Source organism: Drosophila melanogaster, chromosome 3R (genome assembly GCF_000001215.4).
Source record: "Drosophila melanogaster chromosome 3R".
In the NCBI taxonomy this organism is placed as follows: domain Eukaryota; kingdom Metazoa; phylum Arthropoda; class Insecta; order Diptera; family Drosophilidae; genus Drosophila; species Drosophila melanogaster.
In genome coordinates, this window is record NT_033777.3 from 23,326,153 (window position 1) to 23,348,105 (window position 21,953).

General features: G+C 39.4%; 1 protein-coding gene and 1 long non-coding RNA gene across 2 annotated transcripts in view; both read right to left on the reverse strand.

The window, feature by feature from the left end:
* pnt (pointed) overlaps positions 1-20,015 on the reverse strand; it is a 55,937-nt gene extending 35,922 nt beyond the window's left edge. Inside the window, exons 1-3 of the mRNA NM_079737.3 lie at positions 19,246-20,015; positions 14,030-14,375; positions 11,744-11,834 (exon numbers count right to left, since the gene is read on the reverse strand). Coding sequence (NP_524461.2) covers positions 11,744-11,834; positions 14,030-14,362 — 424 coding nt within the window. The 5' untranslated portion in view covers positions 14,363-14,375; positions 19,246-20,015. The remainder of the gene's footprint in view (positions 1-11,743; positions 11,835-14,029; positions 14,376-19,245) is intronic.
* Positions 7,352-7,651, reverse strand: lncRNA:CR46090 (long non-coding RNA:CR46090). The gene has a single exon (NR_133438.1). It is a non-coding gene; the product is annotated as a long non-coding RNA:CR46090 (long non-coding RNA).
* Positions 20,016-21,953: the final 1,938 nt, after the last annotated feature.

The window sequence follows — 21,953 nt, forward strand, 5'->3', positions numbered from 1 at the left end:
CCTCGACGGATGGCGCTTCCAGTGTCCAACGGCGGCACCCCACACTACCATCCAGAATTTTTAGCTCCAACCTCCAGCTCCATGTTCACCATCTCAGCAGTTGAAGTTGAAGACAATGATGAAGATGCCCCAGCTGCTGCGAATGATCATCACGTTGCTTCTGTTGATGATGATGATAATGATGACGATGGCGTAGACATATGCTCGTAAGAACGAATCAAGTTGAATGGAACTAGTGTCGTTGCTGTTGTCGCAAATGCACTGAGAGAAAATAGTAGTGCATACTACCAAGGCATTGATAAGTCTTTAGAACTTATTCATTCGAAATACACGCAGTTAACCTGATTGCCTGATATATAAACTTGCACGGGCTTGTTAACCTATTAATTGTTAATCTTACAATATAAGTTCATGCTTTTCTAGCAGTGCAGCTACTGTTCAATGGGGAATGGGACACAGCCTGGACAGCCCGGCTTGGATTCGTTGGCTCCGCTGATTCGTTTGCTCGGTTGTTCGGTTGCTTTTTTCGGTTAGTAAACCGGATGTTCCTAATCATTGCTAGTTTGCCTCAAATTAAATATGCTCCATGTGTATGCGAGCGAGTATCTTTTGTTTGTATGCCATGCCATGCAGATAGATTATATAGTCCATATACACAAGTCCCGCACTCGGAGATACTTACTCGCAAATGCGAAGCCTTCGCTACGACGTCCTATCTTGAATCATGAATGAAATTTTGTTTTTGCTCTTTATCGGACAACAACTGGCTCAGTTCAGTTCAGTGACGCATCTTGGTATACAAATATCATATATTATTCGAGAGTTGGCCCAACCAGATAACCACGGGCAATATTGCTCGCCCATTTGGCAAGGCCAAATTAGCCACTTCTCATGGCTACGTATGAAAATTTGCTTTTGCATTTTACAACTTTGATATAACTGGTCGAAACAGGTCCGCGAGTCAGAATCAATTTAATTGATAGAAGAGTGACCGCGCAACAGCGACAGAAACGCATTCATAAATTCATTTTTATCAGCATCAATTAGCAATAATTATTCATTACGCGAAGCGCGACCAGAATGATAATAAAGATCGCTGGCCTGCATTGCAAAAAGGGGAAAAATGTCCATTGAAATTTCACTGCAGCTCAATTGTATTCAGATTATGGACAAGAGTGACTTAGAACTTCAAAACAAACTATAAAATAAAAACTGATTTCAGATCTTGAACTCTTCTACTTAGAGCTATAAAACTAAACTCATTTCTAATTAATATCCCATTTCCTCAGCAATAATTTTAATAGCTTTCACACACTCCAGGGGGAAAAGATCAAACCTAAGAGTGAAACCCCAAACTCAAGACCACTATCTCAATCGATTGGTGGCCTTAAGTATCCATTTGGTAACGGCTGTGAATAAATTAAGATGCTAAAAACGAAATGAATTGAAATTAAATGTATCAGAGGCTGTAAAAACATTTTGTCTCGACGTTTTCGGCATTTTGTTTTCATTTAAACAAATATATTTGGCCATTAATTGATAACTGAATTTCGAAAATGGTCCCCGAAACGTGTGACGGAAGGCACTTTTAGCCATCCCGCTGCGTGGTAGATGATAAAAAAAAAACCGAATTAAATTACCCAAAAGAGGCAAAATATTAATTGTTTTTTAAATAAGATAGCCCGAAAAGACTGGCGCCACGAGAAAGCCCACACGGCATTAACTTAATTGTTGGCAACATAATTGGTTAGATACGACTATCTGCAGCCAGGGGTCATGGTGATAACTCTTATTTCCCATCGAAATGAAGATGCAATTTGTTGCTGGTAATAAGCCCACGCCGGCGTGATACAACTGGATTGACTTCCCGATCTGCAGATACCCTTGGTACCCCCCCCCCCCCCATTTGCCCTAGGTTTCTTTTAGCACCTGGCCTGCCAACCCTAGGACCGCAACGATCATCGTGTGGATGCTCAAACTGGACCCTAGACTTGCCTGGCTGCTCCGACATTTGCATAAAGTACAGTGAGCAAAAAAAAAAAAACTAAGAATCTTAGTTAAATAAACTACTAATAGTTAGACACTAGAATAGGCTATGATCTATTCGTTTTACTTCTTTAGTGTTTATTAATTTCTAGATTTAAGAACCTAACTTGATCTTAGTGTAGCGACTAGGCTTATGGCATTGATCATTAGACTATTTTTTAATAGAGAGATACTGGAAAAATAAGGTTGGGGGGGAAAATGTCAGGATTCCGAGTGGGGATGGACCCCAAACCGAAAGCAGCATCCAATAGAGTCAAGTCAACCAGTTTTGTATTTTACTGCCGCCACAAAAGCGGTTTGGTCAGCTGTTCAAACTGCTACCAACAACCAGCCGCCTGCCCACTCCCCCAAATAGAGGCGAGAGTCCTCCCGACTACCCACCACCCCCAATCCCCCCCGTTCGTTTGTTCGAATCGGCAAAAGTTTCACCTGCTCGCAGTTGCAGCTTGCGTGCGTTCGAGTCGAGTGTTTGTTGGCATTAGCCATGGCTAAAATAAGCGGACCAAGTACAGACTGATGATATACACCCCCCCCCTTAAAGTTTGCTGTTGCTGCACCAGTTGCAGCCACACAATTTTCACACTCCTTCAGAGCGTTGCTGCGGCTACCTAAACAACCGAACCTAACGCAATTAAAATATATAACTAAATGGATTTCAACAGGCTAAAATATAAATATATATTAGGGGTGAGGAGGGGGTGTGTGTGGGGGGGGGGAGGCCAAAGAAAGGTGCATTGACAAACAAATTTATGTGGAGAGCCACAAATCTTGCGGGTTTCAAATAAACAAAACTAAATGCTTAACCCTCGAATAAATTAACTTCCGATTTAAGGCGCACCATATACAAAGTCAAGTACAGTGCGCGGCATGACTGTGTGTCTGTTATTGCTAAGTAATTGAGGCAGAGTTCTAAATAAAGCTAGATGAATTTCAAAGATCTTCAATAATATTCTTTCCTTTACGCTAAAATTTCCATTTTAAATTATATGAATATACTTGAATATAAGCCAAATTATAGATAAAACCCTAACCAACTGAGAAGATTTCTTTCTCCATACCGCACTGTACCTACTTATATAAATATATTCCCGCTTCTATATACAAATTGTAGTGCCAGTCACCGAATTCTCGCACAAATTCCGATTCAAATTCAATTCAGATCCGATTCAGTGCGAAGCGATTCGAATTCGATTGTGGGTGTTATGGTCAGCATCAGGCGGCGAGGATTTCGAATGCAGGCGAACAACGAAAACACTCAATAAAATCCGTTGATAAATTGCGCCGGGCATCAAAGGTAACCCACTGTGCGAATGGCGCTACAACTAACCGCTCATTCTCGCATCCCAAATCCCAGCCACTGTGCCACTTGCAGCAATCTTCTATGGAAATTTATCGATTGTTTTTGTTTAGAGAATTTTCGGTTGGAATAGACACAAAAGCGCCAGTGCCGACATTGTTCAGAGATATAAAGTTGATCGCGGAAGGGGCAAAGTGTTGGGAATCTACATGGGATCTTACTTATGGACCACCATTCGAATAGACTTTGATTAGATGCGGCCAGTGCACAAATCAGAAAATCTTCTTCATCGAAAGTTATGGGATGATAGGCGAAATAAAGCTGTACAATTTTGGCAGTTACATAAATTCATCTGAGAAATAATTCAAGTTAGAAAATAAATTTATAGAACAATTAATTGATATACCTAGACCAAAAATTGCTCTATTAAAGGCCTAATTTCACTTCCGACTTAGATAGATCGGCTTTTAATAAAAAAAAAACCGTTCCACTTGATAAACTTTGCCACTTCATGGCTCTATCATAAAAAAAACCCAGTTAATAGGATCGTATCTGCCAATGGACTTAGTTTAAAGTTCCATTATTCGGGCTAAGAGTAGCGCAACGAAACGGCTTTTAATTCAAATGACAATTGCAGAAAACACATTAAGACACAAAAAACCCATTAGGCATTATGTGAGCCGCTAGAAGAGTGAAAACTTTAATTTAAAATGCTGAACAAATTATGACATGGCAGAAAATAGGGACTACTACACTACCAATGGGCAATGGGCCAATTCACATATATGGCGGCTCTTTGTTTTAGGCAGCTTGCTTCTTTTTCGGCCAATTGAAGCGTTAAATTATCAATTGGCCAAAGGGGTTAGCAGCAGCAGCGTTAAATTGGCCAAGAGAATGACTATAAAATGTGAGCGGGCGATATGGATAGCTAGAGAGCCCAGGTGGACACGCTTGAATTGATGATCATCGGGCTTCGATCGCCCGGATCGATAGAACCAAAACGCACTTCTTCTGCTGGAAAACTTTGCAACGCGGTCCGGGGGCAGGCAACTGGAAAATTGTGCAGACACAATCATTATGACAAGGCAGGTGTTCCCAATCGACAGCGCCCCCTATCCCGACTCCCCCTCTCCCACTCCTCTGCTCGTGCTGCTGCCAAAAAGATATTTATATGGATCGAGATCCTGTATGATTCAATTTTTCATCGATTGCATTATCAATTGCTCCAGTACGGCTGTTCGTTCGGTTGGCTGGTTGGTAAATCATAAAATGCAATTGAAGCTGTCCCAAGAACGGGTTTCCATTGCCGCAATTTGTTGCCCCAACATCCACACATCTAATCTGGATGCGAGTGGTGCATCTGTGTGGGTCAGTTATTGGTTGTTGGTTGGTAGTTGTGCGTGGACAGGTTGCCTTTTGTTGCATTAATTGATTCATATTTGTTAGTCGCGTCTTGCAGCATTTCCTAATGGGATTTCGGTTTCCTTTTCTCCACTGATATATGTATTTTTGCTCCATATTTGGCATTTATGATTAATTGAGTTGCGACCAAAATGGGCATAAGTGGATTTCAAAAATTCGCTTTTTATTCATTTGGCTAAATTAGAAAATAATTTGCTTGTGGCACGCGCTAAAGTTTCTATTTAATCCGATAGACTTTAAAGGCAATGCTAAAAATTGTGCAGATTTTTTGTTGTAGCCGGTCATTAAATAAAATTCGTATTTTATATCCAAGGCTACATTTAGTCTGTCATTTTTAATTCGTTTGTTATTATTATGGCTGATATATTAAGCATTAGAAACTAGATCCTGACATGGATTTTTTTTAAGATACTCGAAAAAATAATATATAAATAATATACATATATAAGCATTGAAAAATATATTTCGTTATATTTATCTAATTAAGTATTCCCCATGGTATGCAATTGTTTTTTGTGTATTCAGTTTCCAATTGGCGCTTAAAAGTAGGCAATATTTTAATACACTCTTAGCTAGCTACTGTCCGCCAGGTGTCGCTACTAAGCCATGTAGAAATCATGTATAAAACAAAAAAATACGTTTTGATAAACTAATTAAACTATTCCCGCTTTTAAAATAAAACAAACAAAAGTCAATTAGTTAAGTCAAAATACGCAAATGTTTATTATACTTAAAAACCATTTATTTAAATGTATATGTTCATATTTATGCAGCACATAGTGTATTTGATAAGGAACTGATATTCCATTTATTCCAATAGTTTTACGACACAAGCAAATCCCAAAATAGAAATTATTAAACAGAAAGCTGATAAGAAAAGAATTTATTTTGCTGTGCTGCTTTTTCTCTAATGAAATGTTCAATTTAATATATCAGTCTGGCAAATACCCTTACCTAATAGTTAATTTAATGCAACCAATTTGTGTAAGTTTACATTCCCCTATCATCTTGTTACCTTGGTAACCAACAATTGAGAAGTGCTTCTTGTGTCTTTTTAGTTTCCGATACTTCAAGGTGTAGGCTAAGTGCATTATAATATTAGAGTGTCTGCTACACCACCCTCCCCTTTTTGCCCTTTGCCGCCCAAAAACACCCACCTTCACCGATAACGAGCACTTCTTATCAGCCAGCCACAAATATTTGTTCTTCGTCCAACTCATTGGTTATTTCTTGAGCTCCAAGTTGTTTGGAGCATTGGAAAGTGAGTTTTGCGTTTGGTAAAGTTCAAATTGCTGAAGGTCGCACGCGTGAGAGGGTTGCCTGATAAGTTTTGTCACCCTGATTATTGTGCTGGGTCAGTTGTTTATGGCTATATTAACTCTTCTGCTGCTGCTTCTTTTTTTATGCTCGCCCTTTCTCTGCGGCATTACAACATTTCGGAGCGTGCTGATTAGCCATGGACTGGGCTTTATAGCGGCTCGGAAAATCCCAAGAAGCAACAACTACAACTATTACAATAAATGCTGCTAATTTGTCCATGGGATGCACTCAATTTAGACACATCCGTTCTACACAGCCAGAAAAAAATGGGTACATTTATGTACATACATATGTGTGTAAATAGAAAGAGAGGAACGCGCTTTTGTTTTGATAACATTGTTTTCGCCGTGAATGAATGGGTATGGAAATAGAAACGTTGAGGGAACGTGATTAGATAAAGTCTCTATGTCTTTTGTAAGCTATTTACATATTTGAATATATACACAGAGAGAAATTAGGCACATGTACATGTACTAGACTTAATTTACAACTTGAATTGTAAAATTGTAATTTTTTCGTATTACCATACTAATAAATGGCATAATTTTAACACTCAGCCTAACTTTATTCATAATTTTGCATTCATAAATCAGCAATAAGTTCGAATACTAATTACCCAAGCATTAGCTGCATAAAATTGAAAAAAAAATATGGAAATATCATTGGTGCTAAAACGAATGCCATAATGCACCGAATTATACCGTCATAAAGGCCTCAATTCAAATGAATCAAAAAAGTTCTCGCGCGATTAATTCCAGGCGAAACAACAACAAAAATCAACGTCGGGCTATCAAAATTTATGAATGAATAAAGCAGAATCAGGCGAAAACCCGACAAAAGGCAAGACAGAGGAAAATAAAAAAAAAAAGTATTAATAAAAAGGCAAGTAAAATAAGCAAACAAAACGAAAATCACAAATAGTAAGTGAGTACAAAGTGGCGTGCATATGAAATATAAAGCAGGCGATATAGCCCACTACAAACGCACAAATCCACACACACTCACACACACACATGTACATATATGTATGTATGTACCTCTGAATATGAATGAATGAAAAATTGTAGAAGCAGCACAACCGCAACACCAACAACATAAGTTGTTAACGCAGCAGTTCCACGAACTAAAAAAACAAAAAACCAAAACCCCAAAAAAAAAACACCAACGACAACCACAGAAGACGGGAAAAAAGATCTGTGAACAAGAAATTTGAAAGGTAACAAAAAACTGAAATTAAAACAAAAACTTAAAATCAGAAACACGAGCAAGTGTGTGTTGGCAACTCGTTTTCCAGTTTTCCATTTTTCCACATGCAGCAGCTGCCCACAAATTGTGCGTGGAGTGTTGGCGAAGAGGAGGGGAGTGGAGTGGAGTGTTGGAGTGGGGTCTGGAAGGGGGTGGTGCCTGGAATGGTGGGAAGGGGGGGAGTTCAAATTATGAATAAATAAGTAGTTGGTCCAAGAGCAAACAGCTAAAAATCAAAGCAAATACACAAAAACAATGAAAACAAAACTGGGATGGCGAAGAACATTTTGTAGTTGAAGTTAAGATACCCTTGCTGGTATTAAAACATTTAACAAAATAGTAGATTGGCAATTAGATTTTTCGAAAAACAAAGGCTTTTGTTCAATACGAATTTGGTTTAAACATTCTTAAAAGTATAGTTAAGGTTAGTTTTCAAGATTTTTTAGAATTTCAGCGACTTGGTTGCAAAATCCCAACTAAACCATAATACCCTACACTACACTGCAGGGTATAAAAAGGCAACGACGACTGCAGTTGGATTTCGAGCCAAAGTCGACGCGCCCACGGGCAGCGACAGAAGAAGAAGAAGATGAGAAGCTGGAGCAGCGATAAAAGAGGAGCCCCAAAGACAAAGCCGGAGAACAAGAAGAAGAGTAAGAGCCGGTTTGCAGGAACAAGCCTAGAAGAAGAGGAAGAAGGAAGAGGAGCACTGGTGGAGTGGAGGAGGGGAGGGGGCGACGGGGCAATGCAGGCACACGCAAAAAAGGAAGGAAACAAACATCAAGCCCCAATGACAGAGGAAGCAACCACAACAACAACAAATGGCCGTGGAAGAAGGGGAGACAGCGGCAACAAGATCCACTCGTCGCTGGCTCTTATCCCCACTCCCATTCCCAATTCCATTTCCATTCCCCCATTCATCAACTGCATTTTAATTCTTTTTTGGTTGTCTTTGCGTTTTGTTTTTTTTTCTTCGTTTTATTATTCGAGAACCAACTAGTTTTGTTGTTTTTTGCTGCCTGGCGAGTATGAATGAAAACGAACGTGTTTCTTGGAGAGCGGGAGCCCCAATTTGAGAGCGGGAGAGCGCTGGGGAGCAGCGGCGCCGGCAGCGACGTCGACAGCGCGGGGATGAATGAAATGAGCAGCAAAATGAATGAAAGTTGTGGGGCTCGCGCAGTCAACGTCGCTGCCAGCGTCAACGTTAGGCTCTCCCGATCTCTCACTCTCCCACTCTCCTTGTGAAGAGAATTTGTATATTTTTTCTACTTTTTATACAAATCATAGCGCACATATTTAATAAGCGAAAATATAATTTGCTTTATTTATTGTTTCGTTTGGTTCATTTCGTTTCGTTTTGTTTCTTGTTATTTTCAAAGTTTATGATTAATGAGAGATGATTACGGCGTGTGAGTGTGCGTGCGTGAGTGTACTTTTGTATCTGTGTGCGCGTATAATTAAAATAAGGGCAGCCTTTTGCATACACTTGCAAAAAAAGGATTTTTTTTATTTCTGCTAAGAAAAAATTGTTTTTGCACTGTTTTAGTCATTCCAATTGCAGGAGTCCGAAATGGTTTTAAACGTACAATATGATTACGTTATTATATTTTTAATAAACGATTTCCCAAGGTTTTATGCATTTTAAGTACATTTAGATTTCAGGGCGACCCTTATGCCAAGTGTATCTTTCGTGCGCATAATGTAAACTAAATTTACGTGCCTGGCTCCCGATCTTTTCTGCTTCTTCTGGCCCGCGATGTTCCCCTTTTTTATGTGCCATCCCCATTTTCCATTCAGCATCTGCGCAGTTGTCGCCGTTTTTGCATGTTTTTTCCCCCCCGTTTTTTTCGCCTTTCTGTTTCTGTTTTAGTTTTTGTGATTTTATATTTATTTTTTGTTTCTGTTGCCATTTTATGGCCGCGATCTTCTAGCGACGAGCGAAAAGTTCAGGCTGCCAGTTGTTTTCGCTAAGGGATTCGCCTGGGTCCCACATACATATGTACATTTGTATGTGTGTATGAATTGTAAATATGTCTAAATACATGTACCGAGATGTAGGGCTGTATGTGCCACTATATATAGGCCCAATGGGGTGGACCTTCCCAGAAACTTAAATTTAACTGCCAAATTAATTACCCAAAATATTACGTCTGTTTAGCCAAGTAGTACCACACTGCGTATGAGCAATGCTTTTTCGAAACTTTTCCCACGCTGCCAGTCAAACTGCTTATTCAATTCAGTACGCTAATTTAATACTTTATATAAATTTATTTTTTATTTAAATTTATTTTTTATTTAAATTTATAGCATCAACTTAGCCGTGCCACCACTGCGTATGAGTGATAATTTAAAAGACCATCTTACACATTTACGATCCCCATTCTTACAGCGAACTGAGGTCCACCCTTCCGTACACTACACATTTGTATATTTAGTTGGGCACTGACTTTAGTCTTGGGTTTGCGTTGACATTGAAATTGTTTGCGCTTTGTTGATCTCTACGCAGCGATAAGACATAAATACATAAATACTTTTTACGTTTTCGGGTTCCTTTTCTTTCGGTAACTGCCTCGATTTTTGGGCCACGGCAAAAAAGAAACACCAAGAAGATTTGTATTATTTGTTTTTATAAACATTGAACGGCTCTCAAATCGTTTTAAACCCAACGATTTGGACAGATGGCAGTGCATTGAGATATTTTTAAAAGACTAAAATGGCTCATCTTTGCAGCAAAATCCGATTCGAAATTAAAGTATTATAGAACATTGCTTGAAAATAGTTTTTAATCTTTGAAAATTTACAAAAATATATGCTTTTAATATTGATTAAATATCCCAGTGAATCTTAATCAAATAAATGCATATATTTAACTTGGGCTTAAGTTTCGTCATCGAACTCCAAACTGACATTATCGTCATACCCCAAAAAGCTAAGTACTATCCGAAAAAAAAACCCGAGAAATTCCCATTATTAACACATATTCTGTACATTGTTCTCGCTTCGCAAACAACGGGGCAAAAGATGCATAACAAATTACCATAAAACGTTGTCCGATACATGAAATCTCTTTTTGCCCCGAGACTGTGTGTGAAATAATAGATAAAGTATACTAGACACATGCCATAGGAATAGCAACAACAACGACAATGATATTTTGTCACATTACGTATACGAAGAGTTTGGCATAGTGAGTGAGTGAGTGAATGACTGACATATTGCCTGATTGACAGCGGCAGCAGCAGCAGCAGCAGCGGCGGAGGGAAAAAAGGTAGCGCTGCACATTTTCAGATATATTTATTTTGAGAGTATTTCAAATGCAAATGTATTCCGCGCGCAAAGATCTTCGCTTCGTTTTCCATTTGTTGGAGCATTTAAAGGAGCAACTCTGAGTGCATGAATGGGTGAATGAAAAAGTGAGGGAGTGACTGACTGAATGAATATGTGTCCGCAAGTTAACTTGGCACTTCGCCGGAGGGATTTGTCTGGGGATTGGGGATCGGGGTCGGGGATCGGGGAGTGGGAGTTCAGGAACAGGGGGCTGGGCCCACCGGAAACAAACGACGTGACTTTTCACTGAAATATTATACCAACTATGCGAATGCTTGGGAATTATGTTTGTTTCATCCACTACATTATAATAATCGCAGACGATACCCCCGCCCCAAAAAAATAAATGGAAATATCTTCCTTTTTCTTTTCATTCGAGCTAGGTTTTTTTTTTGTTACCAGTAACACGCTTTTGTGCGCTTATCTTATCGCCAAATTATTTGGCCCGCTCTTTCGTTCACTCTCAGTGTGTTTTCGCCATTTTATCGCTCGGTTCAAAAGGCAAAAAAATAATAATAAAGTCGCAAAAGCAACTGAACATTTATTGATCGGTTGTGACGACTGCCACATATCCTTCTGCATTCGTTTTGTAAACAATTTAATAAGCTTCTAATGCTATTGTTCTCCTTCTTGTGAAGTTGAAGTTTAAAGTAAATACACCGTAATAATTATTGCATTTAATAAGCTATGAAGACTCCAGTCAGAATTCCCAATAATTGCGTTTCTCTTGAATATCTGCCTTCACATATAAACAAAGCTAATCTATCTGACTAATATACATAAGATATACAAACAGCACGTACATATGTGAGTCGAGATAGGAACATAACGCTCCGCAACTATATAATTGTTGAACATTTGCTCATCAACAACATTTTGCTCTTCAATTATTTTCATTTCTTGGAAATCTGTTATCAAAAGCTCGCCAGACCTCGAAATGCCATTCAACAAACAAAATATAAAGTGAAGGAGCAAGAAAAACGAGCCATAGAGGCCATATGAAACCGATATAGGAAATGGGTTAGCACTTGGCCAAAGTAAATATAATATAAAATATTGAAACACTTATGATGGGTTTTTACTCACCTAATGATGCCTCATGATCTGAAATATCCGACAAACTGCACAGATCCTTGCATCCATGGATCGGCTCCTCCTTGATGAAAATATTTTTCGACTGCAAGCAAGATGAAATTTGTATTATTAGTTTAGGGTTTTAACTAACATCTCAAGGCTGATTCATTTGCTGACTAATTTGTTTTAAGATACAAGTAGAACATTATTGTGTCATATTAGAAGTCAATTCCAATGTTTGCATTCCATTCGCATTACTTTTCTGAGCTAATTTAAATTTAAATGCAGTAAGAATCTGCTGCTTTGATTGACATTGGTTCTTAATTAGAAGGCAATAAATTAGGCATGATCAATCCATCAGCTTTGTTTGTTTTCACTGGCCAAAACACCAATTCCCCCGCTGACATTTGCATGTTTTTTTTTATCTTTCCCCAAGAGGTGTGCTCCACCTGCCACCCCCATTTGCAGCACAATGAGCAACAGTCAACACAAGAGGCATCCATGATTGTGTGTTGTACATATTTATAAACAAGCCACTTTTACCCAATTACAATTACAAAATGCGTGTGTGTGTGTGTGCGAGTGCAACGTAAAACTGTGGCTCGACGGGCATTATAATCAGAGATACAATAGCGCAGAGTCGTGGCATAGATTGCTACGGCAATTGACAGTGGCTGGCTGCGGCGGACTGCCCCAATGTTGTCCCATGGGTCCGGATCGGATCGTGTTGAACGCGTTCTAATAAATTGAATTGTACGTTTGACTTGCTCAAACGAGGGAACTTTGTCTGCGGGAATGCCATTAATGATAATGGAGGTCAGAGTAGTCAAACGAAATGCTCCGTAAATATCGTAATCAATTGCTGAGCGAATACCAGCTGAATTCACATACTCAATTGGAATCCAATTTTTGGAGCTCTACGATCCACAAGGCTTCAATTACTGTTCAGACTGATGGAAACCCAAAACTTGGCTCCTTCTAAAGGCCAGACACTTCGGATTGGATTACCTGGCTGCATTTTCCAAGCGACTGCGCATGCGCATGTCCTTTTTCTTTTTTTTTGGGGGGGGGGGAGTGGTCACTGGCAGGGCAGCGGGGTAAGGATCAGCTGGGGGTCAGGCTGTTGGCCCCGAAAGACCGGATGAAAGTGGTCAACGGCTCGGCGGGCCAACGGATATGCTTACCGCAGGCGATGTGTCAAATGCCTTCACTCGGTCGTCAATTTCTTGGGGACACAAAGAATCCAAGGGAGTGGGAAAATAAGAGAATGACTGCTTTGCATAGCCGAAGATTTGGATACTCTTGTTATTTGAGGAGGCAGCTCTATTAAGACAAAGTTGGTTGGGCATACAATAACTGATCCTACTTAAGACGCAAAAAACTTAAATTACTTCAAAATAATCTATAAAGAACCAGTTTAATATGTCATGAGTGTGAAGGGTATCTATCACAAAGGCTATTCTTATTTTTAAGAACAAGCTGGCTGAAATAAAGGGAAGCCCTACGATCTTGGATCCCATTGTTGCCTGTTTCACTTTCTTTGGTCGGCTTCGCATTGAGGTCCCTACATTTTAAGGCGTTACCAAGCAAATCCAAATTTTGATCAGGCCTTTTGTCTATGCAGATGCGTCATAAGCCAAGTGGCACGCTTATGGCTTTTATGGCGAATAAACAAAAGATGGCTTACACAAAAGATACCAATGGAATGCACACGAATTTGGCACACCCTTACTTTGGTTATATACCGTATGATCAGATTATTCCATAAAATATACTTAATTGCAAAGTCTCATCCGAAAAAGCAGGGTGTTTTTTTTTAAATTAAAGCCCAGCAACAAAGCATAATACATAATAATTGAGTTTTGTTTGCTCTACCAAATTTAGAATGCGTTCTACGTGTTCTGCATTAGCAATGGGTATCACTCTGTCATTGGGGCTCCCACTGCAGTGCCTGTCAAACTGGCATAGAAAACGATGGACAGCCTATCATCGATCACTTGATCAGCAAATTCACTTATTCGTAGTTATATATAGAAATTATAGATTTATGCAGCCATCGATCAACGACGTGCAATGACTGCTACCTAGTTTTGAATAAGCCAAGTGTTGAGCTTATGCCTAAACTAAGTTAAGCGGCTTCTAGTGATCATTAAGATGACCTAGATTAAGTATTTGAAATATAATTATAATTAAAGCAATCATAAACTGTGAAAGTTTTTTACTCCCACTTGTTGGTCGCCATGAAAATTGCTCAGATAACAAAGTAATTTAATACGTTTGGGAAATTCCTTAACTCACCTCAACTAGGCTGGACAGAAAGGTGACTTTGCGGTTCTTCTTGAGCCTCATGGTGCTAACTTGGCCCGAATGGTTGCCGCTGTTGCCGATGCCGTTCAATTGGCTAAGTATCGACGGACTGCCGACCGAATTGAGGTGGCTGCTGGCCGGCGACTTGAACAGGTGTCCGTTGATGGCGTTCAGTTGAAAGAGCTCGTGGGCCGCCTTATCCAGGAAATGCGAGGCCGTGGAGGCGACCGCCGACGAGGAACCAATGGCCGCTGAGGAGGGCAAAGCGGGCGGCAGCATAAATTTCGTGGCAGACAGATCTGTTTTACAAATCGCCAATTCCATATTGCGCAGGCATCTGCAAAAGAGATAGAATCGAATTAATAAAGCAAACAATTAGCTGGCTGGCCGGCCAAATAAACAAATCGCTGCAATTATTGCTGCGTCTGGGCGTGAGATGTTTTAATTATCGCTCAATTATTGGCTTATTACCCCCGCGCAACGCTTTATTAGACCTCGTTGGCACCTCCCACTCTGGCGTTCGCACCTCATTCTTGGCTCAATCCAGCTCTATTGACTGTAGAAATTATGACACTTTTTTTCTTAACAACCCAACCAACCAACCAACCAACAAACGAGGCAACATCAAAAGTGTCCGCCACCTTTAAGAGAGACCACAACAAAAGGAGCCGACCGTGCACAGTTTGCATATGAGCACGCTTTTATTTTGTTTACACAGCATCCATCATATGGGGCGTATGGGATAGGATATACCAGGTCCCAAAGCCAAGTCAAAGGGTTTCAATTTTCTAAATATATATTTCTAATGGGTTTCGTTTCGTTTCGTTCTCTTTGGAGTTCTCAAATATTTGCCCTAGCCAAGCAGCGGTTGATGATCACGAAGCTATGGATACGAGGCTAGTTTCAAAGAAAACACGAAAAGTTACTTTGAAGTGTCGCCACAAAGAGATTGGGCAGGAAGATCACACGGATTTCATGCGGTTCTTCCCCTGAATATTTCCCAATTACATTGACATTGGTTTCCATGTGCCCATGTCTTTATAGCTTGAACTATATTCGATAGTTTCTTAAATTGCATGTAGCATTAAAAGAAATTACTTGAATGCAAACCATATTCAAATCCGAAGCGTAAAACAATAAATCTTAGAAAATGTTATCACCGGAAGTGGGTTAGATAAGCCGCAGAGAAAAAAAAAGAAGAGCAGTTCCAGAAATCTTAAACGTCTCTTCCCATGAGGGCTTTTCACAATTGCCCAGCCAGAAGCCACTATAAATAACGCAGACTTGCGATAATGTCAAGAAATTACGCATTAAAACATATGATATTTATGTACATTAAATGCACTTTCAATGATAAAAGCTGTTTAGTGGTAAATGTTTAAACTAAAAAGGGCGATTATCCAATGGCATGAAATAAACTCAACTTAAAACTTGAAATTCATGAGTACATATGCACCTAGCTACACAAATCCGAACTAATTATTGTAATTTTAATCTATGGCAAAGCTATAGCTAATAAGATTTTAATTTTATATAGTATAGTACTACGACTTTTATCGCAAAAGATTGATTCGCTTCTTGATACACAAATGCTATTCTTGGCTACGGTAAACGCCCCCAAGTCACCATATACATATATATACATATACTGTATATGTATCTCAAGCTACATCTGAGGAGTATCTTTGAGCACTGGCTGCCTAATTAGATACGTTATGCAAATGTGTAGATACTGTCGACACTGTCGTCGCATCGGTGACGATTCCAACCAAGTCCGTCTCCCTCGTTTGCGTTCTTTGGCACTCGGTGTATGTGTGGCCAACAGTTATCTACCCGTCTTATCAGCCGTATATGTACGTACACATACATATGTAAATCGTTGGTATATATGCACATACATATATGTATGTACAAGTGGGTATGGGTTGAAGCAATTCACGCTGATCTAACTGAACCAAAAATAACGAATGGAAAAGGGGAAAGAACGGATATATATTTAACTTTCAAAGACTCTCAGTGGATTTTTCAAATGATATGGCGGTTATATCGCATTTGATTTGATTTCTTTGAGTAATGAAATGAATAATAAAATGGTTTTGATTTGTATAAAGGAATACCCCGTTGCCTAGGGCAATATCGTCAGGAAAAACTGTTGCATAAATTTCAGCTCGAGCTGTTGCGAAATCAATTTCGATTTGATTTGCTGATTTTCGTCCGATCAACTGAAACGCCCAGCTGGTCCAGTTATGTATTCACGTTCACAAGAACCAGATTATAAGCACATACAAGAATATATCAATGTATAAATACACATATATATCAATGTTTATAAATTGAGCGCACTAAAAACGAATTTAAGTTAATCAACATTTAAATGGATAATAAAATCAGCGAATGCAGTCCACAAAAAGTTGATTTATTTCGCGCCTCCTAGTTTTTCTGCCGCCCCAAGTGCAATCAATTCAATGTAGAACAGCAATAACAGAAACCACAGCAGCATTACTAAATCTGCACACAATCTATATGCATTTTCAGCTGTGGATATATATATATATAGATCTCGACTGCATATGATTTTGAATATGCCAGCAGTGCTGAGTGCACTTTTCACACGAAAATAATTCATTGACGCATAAAAGTGGCCAAGATAATTGGCAACTTTTGGCAAGTCCAATTGATTTTTGGCTTTGGCAAAAGGCAAATGCGAATATTTCAGTTCCTAGAGTCACTCGAAAAATGTTGGCAATAAAAAGTTAGCTAACATAATTGTGAATGAAATTAGTTTATTTTCCGAAGACAAGGAAAATAAGCGATCGTCGCAGCAATTACAATAATCGTAAAAGCACATACTACGTAGATTAACTAAGTAAATAAGCCAGTGCGAATAACACTTGTGCCTCCAAGTGGCAGAGATTAATTTGGGTTTATTTAGTCAATTAATTAAAAGTGACTTGACAATTGTCCTTATCGATTCGCGAATTCCACAGTTTTTTTTTTGAAACCAATCAATCATTCATATGAAAATAAATTCCTCAAATGCAGATAAGTCCAGAGGGAAAATCGAGGAACAAATGCGTAAGTTTGAAAGTGGCACATTTTTCAAAAACCGCCTTCAAATCGCAGCATTTCGAGCACCAAAAATCATTCGGCAGGGTGCCAAAAACGAGTCGCAATCGCTAAAACTATCTGAACAAAAAACCTTATCGCCCCGACACGTAGATAACCGAACCGAAAAAAAAAAATAAAATAAAATAAAATATTATATATACGTATGTATGAGGGAGAGCGAGGGCGACAACAAAAAACCACACGAATCGAATTGAAACGAAAATCGGAGCATATGTTTTCCCTGGAAAAGAGCAAAATTTTTTGGGTTGGCCCATAGTAAGTGGACCAAACGAGTGGAAGATGTCTGGCAGTCCGAGTTTTTGATGTCTGGAGGAGAGTCTGGGCGCAGCAGATGCTTAAAGAACAGATTGTAAACGAATATGATCTTTTGATATGGTGCGCACTCCTCGGCCAGACGACAACGACAGCAACAACTAAAACACCAGCAGCGGCAACAAATAGGGGTGCAATTTTTCGATGTGTACGTAACGGTAGAATACACATTTAGTCGCTGCTCTTTTCTTTCCCAGCGCCTGGCCCTTTTTTCCTCGCGCTGAATGTAAAGAAGGGATCTCCGATCCGCTGATGATCCTCGGGATGCCTGCCTGTGTACACATGTGTTGTTCTATCTGTCGCAGAACAGTCCGAACTGCATGTGTGTGCGGAATATCTATGTGTGCGGAGTATCTGTGTGTGTGGCATATCTGTGCGAGTGTGTCGTCTTGTCTTGTCATGGGATCGATCTTGATCTCGGCCTGTCTGCAGCAGGTTGATACTTTTAGCATCGGTCCGGGCACAGAATCCGAGTTTAACGTGGCATGGGGCAACGAACCAGCCCGTCGAACATCCACTGAACTGTAATTGTCTGTGGGTATTTATGGAAAAGGATCTTGAACTGGTCTTTCATTTCGGACCAGACGCTCGAGGAGGGAAAGGGAGAGGAGCGGTTGGCGGTAGCTGGGCTCAATTATGATCCGACGATCGTCACACATCAAATTATCGATTATGGCAATAATTTCTTATCATTCCCTTGTGTATTTTGCTCGCAAATTGGTTTTTTTTAAATAGCCCAAGGGATATTAAACATGTCTTTAGAGTAGTTCAATGATCGTAACTCCTTAAATTATCGTTTTTTGGCTTTAAGACTGCGATAAGGACGTAAATCAAGTTTTATCATAGAAATAATAACAATTGATCTAAGCAAAATCTTATTGTAAAATTAATCATTTTAATGGTAACATTTTTATAAAATATGATATCGGTTAAGCCTTTAACTATCCTTTGATCTTTTTTGTATTAATAATTACTTTAATTTACATCCCAAATTGTAAGATCCTTTTAAAAACCCTTTCAGGTAACCCAAAGTGCAGAACAGGAAAGCCCCAATTATACATACTTTAAAACCGAAAGGTCAAAAGAGTAGCACTCCGGTATCAGTTTTATTGATACTTAATTGTCTAATGCGATCGCTGTGCTAGATTCTTGACCCTAACCAAAAACCGTTCACACATTCTCGATTACCAAACCCCTTGGATTGATGGCCCGAAACGCGATCGTGGGGCAGGCGAAGCTCATTTGCCGCACCGGAAGCTGTAAAAGGAACAGTAGTAATTTCGAGCGTGTTTCCCACAAGGGTTGTGGAAGTGCCCCACACACACACACTCACGCACACTGGCGGCTAACTAGCTTGGCTATGATGCCGAGTAGAAAACCAATTCAAATTCTGTTGGCCTGGCCAACAACGAGTTTATAGAGGCAGCAATCCTGAATCGAGGCGAGATCGCGAGATCGGCGGATCTACCGAGCGGTAGCCAAACCAGTTTTCTCCTAGATTCATTCAAGAAAACAGGCAACACCAACACAAAAAGGGTTTACATGCACTCAAAAGAAACTCTCTAAATTTCATATTTTTAAGATAAATATGATTTAAAAGTTATATTTCAAAACTATATATCAACAGCAATTAAGAGATATATGGTTTATTATTTGTTTTCAATTGTTTTGTCTTTTAATTTTCGCTGGATTTTTGTTTCGAGTGTAGGGAAAATAACAAAAACTAATACTTGAACTACTGTTTTTCAACACTTCACTTTTCTTACCGGTGCGGGGTAATAAAATAGCGCCCCTTCGTGAACAAGAAGGCGGGGGCTACTGGGCTCTTGATTTTTGGTTTGTGGGTTCTGGATTCTAAAGACCGTCTTTCGGTTGGCTTTTTATTAGGGTATCCAAATTAATTACAGCTTCAAATTAGGCGCACAATCTTGATGGACTCCGCAGCACCGATGACTATCTCTTGCTCGTTCTCTCTCTCTATCACGCTGTATAGATGTGTATGTTTTAACCCTCCGGTGGGATCAGCAGGTTGATTAGGGGGAGAGAGAGAGGGATTACGTGCCGGGCACAAAGACAAACGAAAAACCGAAAGGAACAACTCGAGAAGAAATCGGGGATCGGTTTAGCTCGGCTTATAAGACGCGAAAAGAAACAAACCGAAAAAAGGCCGACGGATCGCTGGCAAACACACACACGCGCGCGCACACTCACACTCAGGCACTCTCACGCGATGTTTGAGGAGATTTTTGTGGTTTTATGATGAATTTCGTATATAGAAATTGGTTTCCTGTGTTTCTGAACCGCGTTTTTTTTTCTGTTGCTGTTTGCCTTCCTTTTTTTGATGTATATTGCGCGCGCAGATCTTTAGATGTTTTGCTATTGCACTCATTCACTTACACACTGGGTTTTTGCTTGGCTTGCAAAGTGTTTTGCATTTGTTATTTATTTGTTATTTGATTCGTATAATTCATTCAAATCGAATTTACCGTAGCGCAAGTGCACGCTTCCCGAAAGAAAGACAAAAACAGACTGACCGACTGGCAACAGGCGGCAGCGACGCCGACGTTGGCGCAGACGCAGCGTTGACGCCAACGCCGACGCACCTTCTCTCTCCGTTTCTCTCTCTCTTTCTCTCCGCTGCTAAGATTAATATTTTTTTGTGTTGCTCTGGCAAGTGATAACAAAAATGGCAAATAATATGAAAATCGAGAGTTATATCAATCTGACTTATAAACATTATTCGCTATTTTACTTGATCGCTGGAATGAAAACGAAAAGGCGTGGGTGATCCTCAATCTCGCTATCTCTTTCGCACTCGCACTAGAGCGTGCATCATGAGCGCAAGAAAAAAATGGAAATCAGAATTACATATTTCGAGCAGCAAAAACAAAGTGTTTGCAGCGACAAAAAAATAGCAACAATTTATAAAAAAAATCTGCTTGCTCAGAACTCAGTGTAAGTGCGAATATGCGAGAGAGTGTGTGGGTGCGTGTATGTGTGTGTGTGTGTGTGTGCGGGCGATCGTTTTTGGCAAGCATTTAAACAGTGCCCAAAATCACTAGTATATTTAAAATATTTAGTATGCAAAGGGGGCGGAATAATAAAGACAAATATTTTAAAATTTGGCAGTCTCAGTCTTTCAATTGTGTACACTGATATAAAAATTTATTTATTTTGATTCTGGATTTTATACAAATCTATATTTTTGACAAATAAAGTAAATTGGTCAAAATATCAGTTCCAGCTTATTTAAAAGGAAAATTATACTAGTTTCTTTGTTATAATAATTAATAAAATATTTATTTAATATGAAATAATACCTATATGAAAATTTTGATGTGAGATTAAATTATCAACTTATTATTATCATTATTAAAGTTTGCACACAATGTGGGAAAGCTGCAGCTTGGGAAAATACTTTTGGACACCCCAAAAAAAGTTAAGCGCGATATTTTCCCACCGTGACCATGACAACCACTGTGCGTTCGAAAGGCTCTCTCTCTCTCTCTCTTTCGCGCAAATCAAAAACACAAACAGGTTTATGTGTGCGGAGAGTGTGTGCGACAGAGAGCGGCGATATGGAACTGAAACGACTGCAATGTTTTTATATTCCGGCAACGCATTTCGCATAAATTACAAATTACACAGCATAAGTGAATGCAAGTGCAGGGGCGGCAGTCAAATGGCCAGCTGCACCCAGAAAAAGGGCAATAAGATTCGGGATAACAAAACTTGATGGCGTTCCCGATTTTCCCGGCCAAGGGAGCGTATATGTACACATAAAAAAAAAAAACTTAACCAGCCTTGCATAACGAAACACGTGCAATAAAAATATGGCTGATTGTCAACCTCTGCTGCAACTTAATTGCTGCCGCAGAGGTAAAACTGAAAAACATAAAAGGGGGCGACAAGTGCAGCAAGCGAAAAAAAAGAACTCAAAGAGCGCATGCGCGCCGCTCTCCCACTCTCTCTCCCTCTCTCCACTGCGCTGGAATCTTACAACTCGTGTAGGTGAGCCGGATTTTTATGAATGAATGCGCCTGTGTGCGTGACTGCATGATGCCATTGCAGCGGAGAACTAGTAGAAAAAACTTCACATTTCAGCAGTTGGAAAACACATGGCCAACAGGCCAACTCAATTGGCCAGCAGCTGTCCTTAAATTGTCAGCAAATAGGGCATTTAATGCCCATTACAGGAAAATTATAGCTAAAATGGTCAAGCTGTGATGAAATAAACATAAATATTATATTTTATGATTTCATCAGATTTTAAGCATTATTTTTTTAATTTGTGTTAGGTGGAACTACAAAGCTAAGAATAATTGAGGATTTCTAGGTAAAACTTATATTCTTAAAACCATTTAATAATTTTCTTGTTTTCTTTTATTTGTAGTAACATTTTGAAATTGGCGCCAAACGTGTTACTTTACAGTGCTGTGCAACAGCTAAATGTCAGCATTCTCTGCAACGCGTT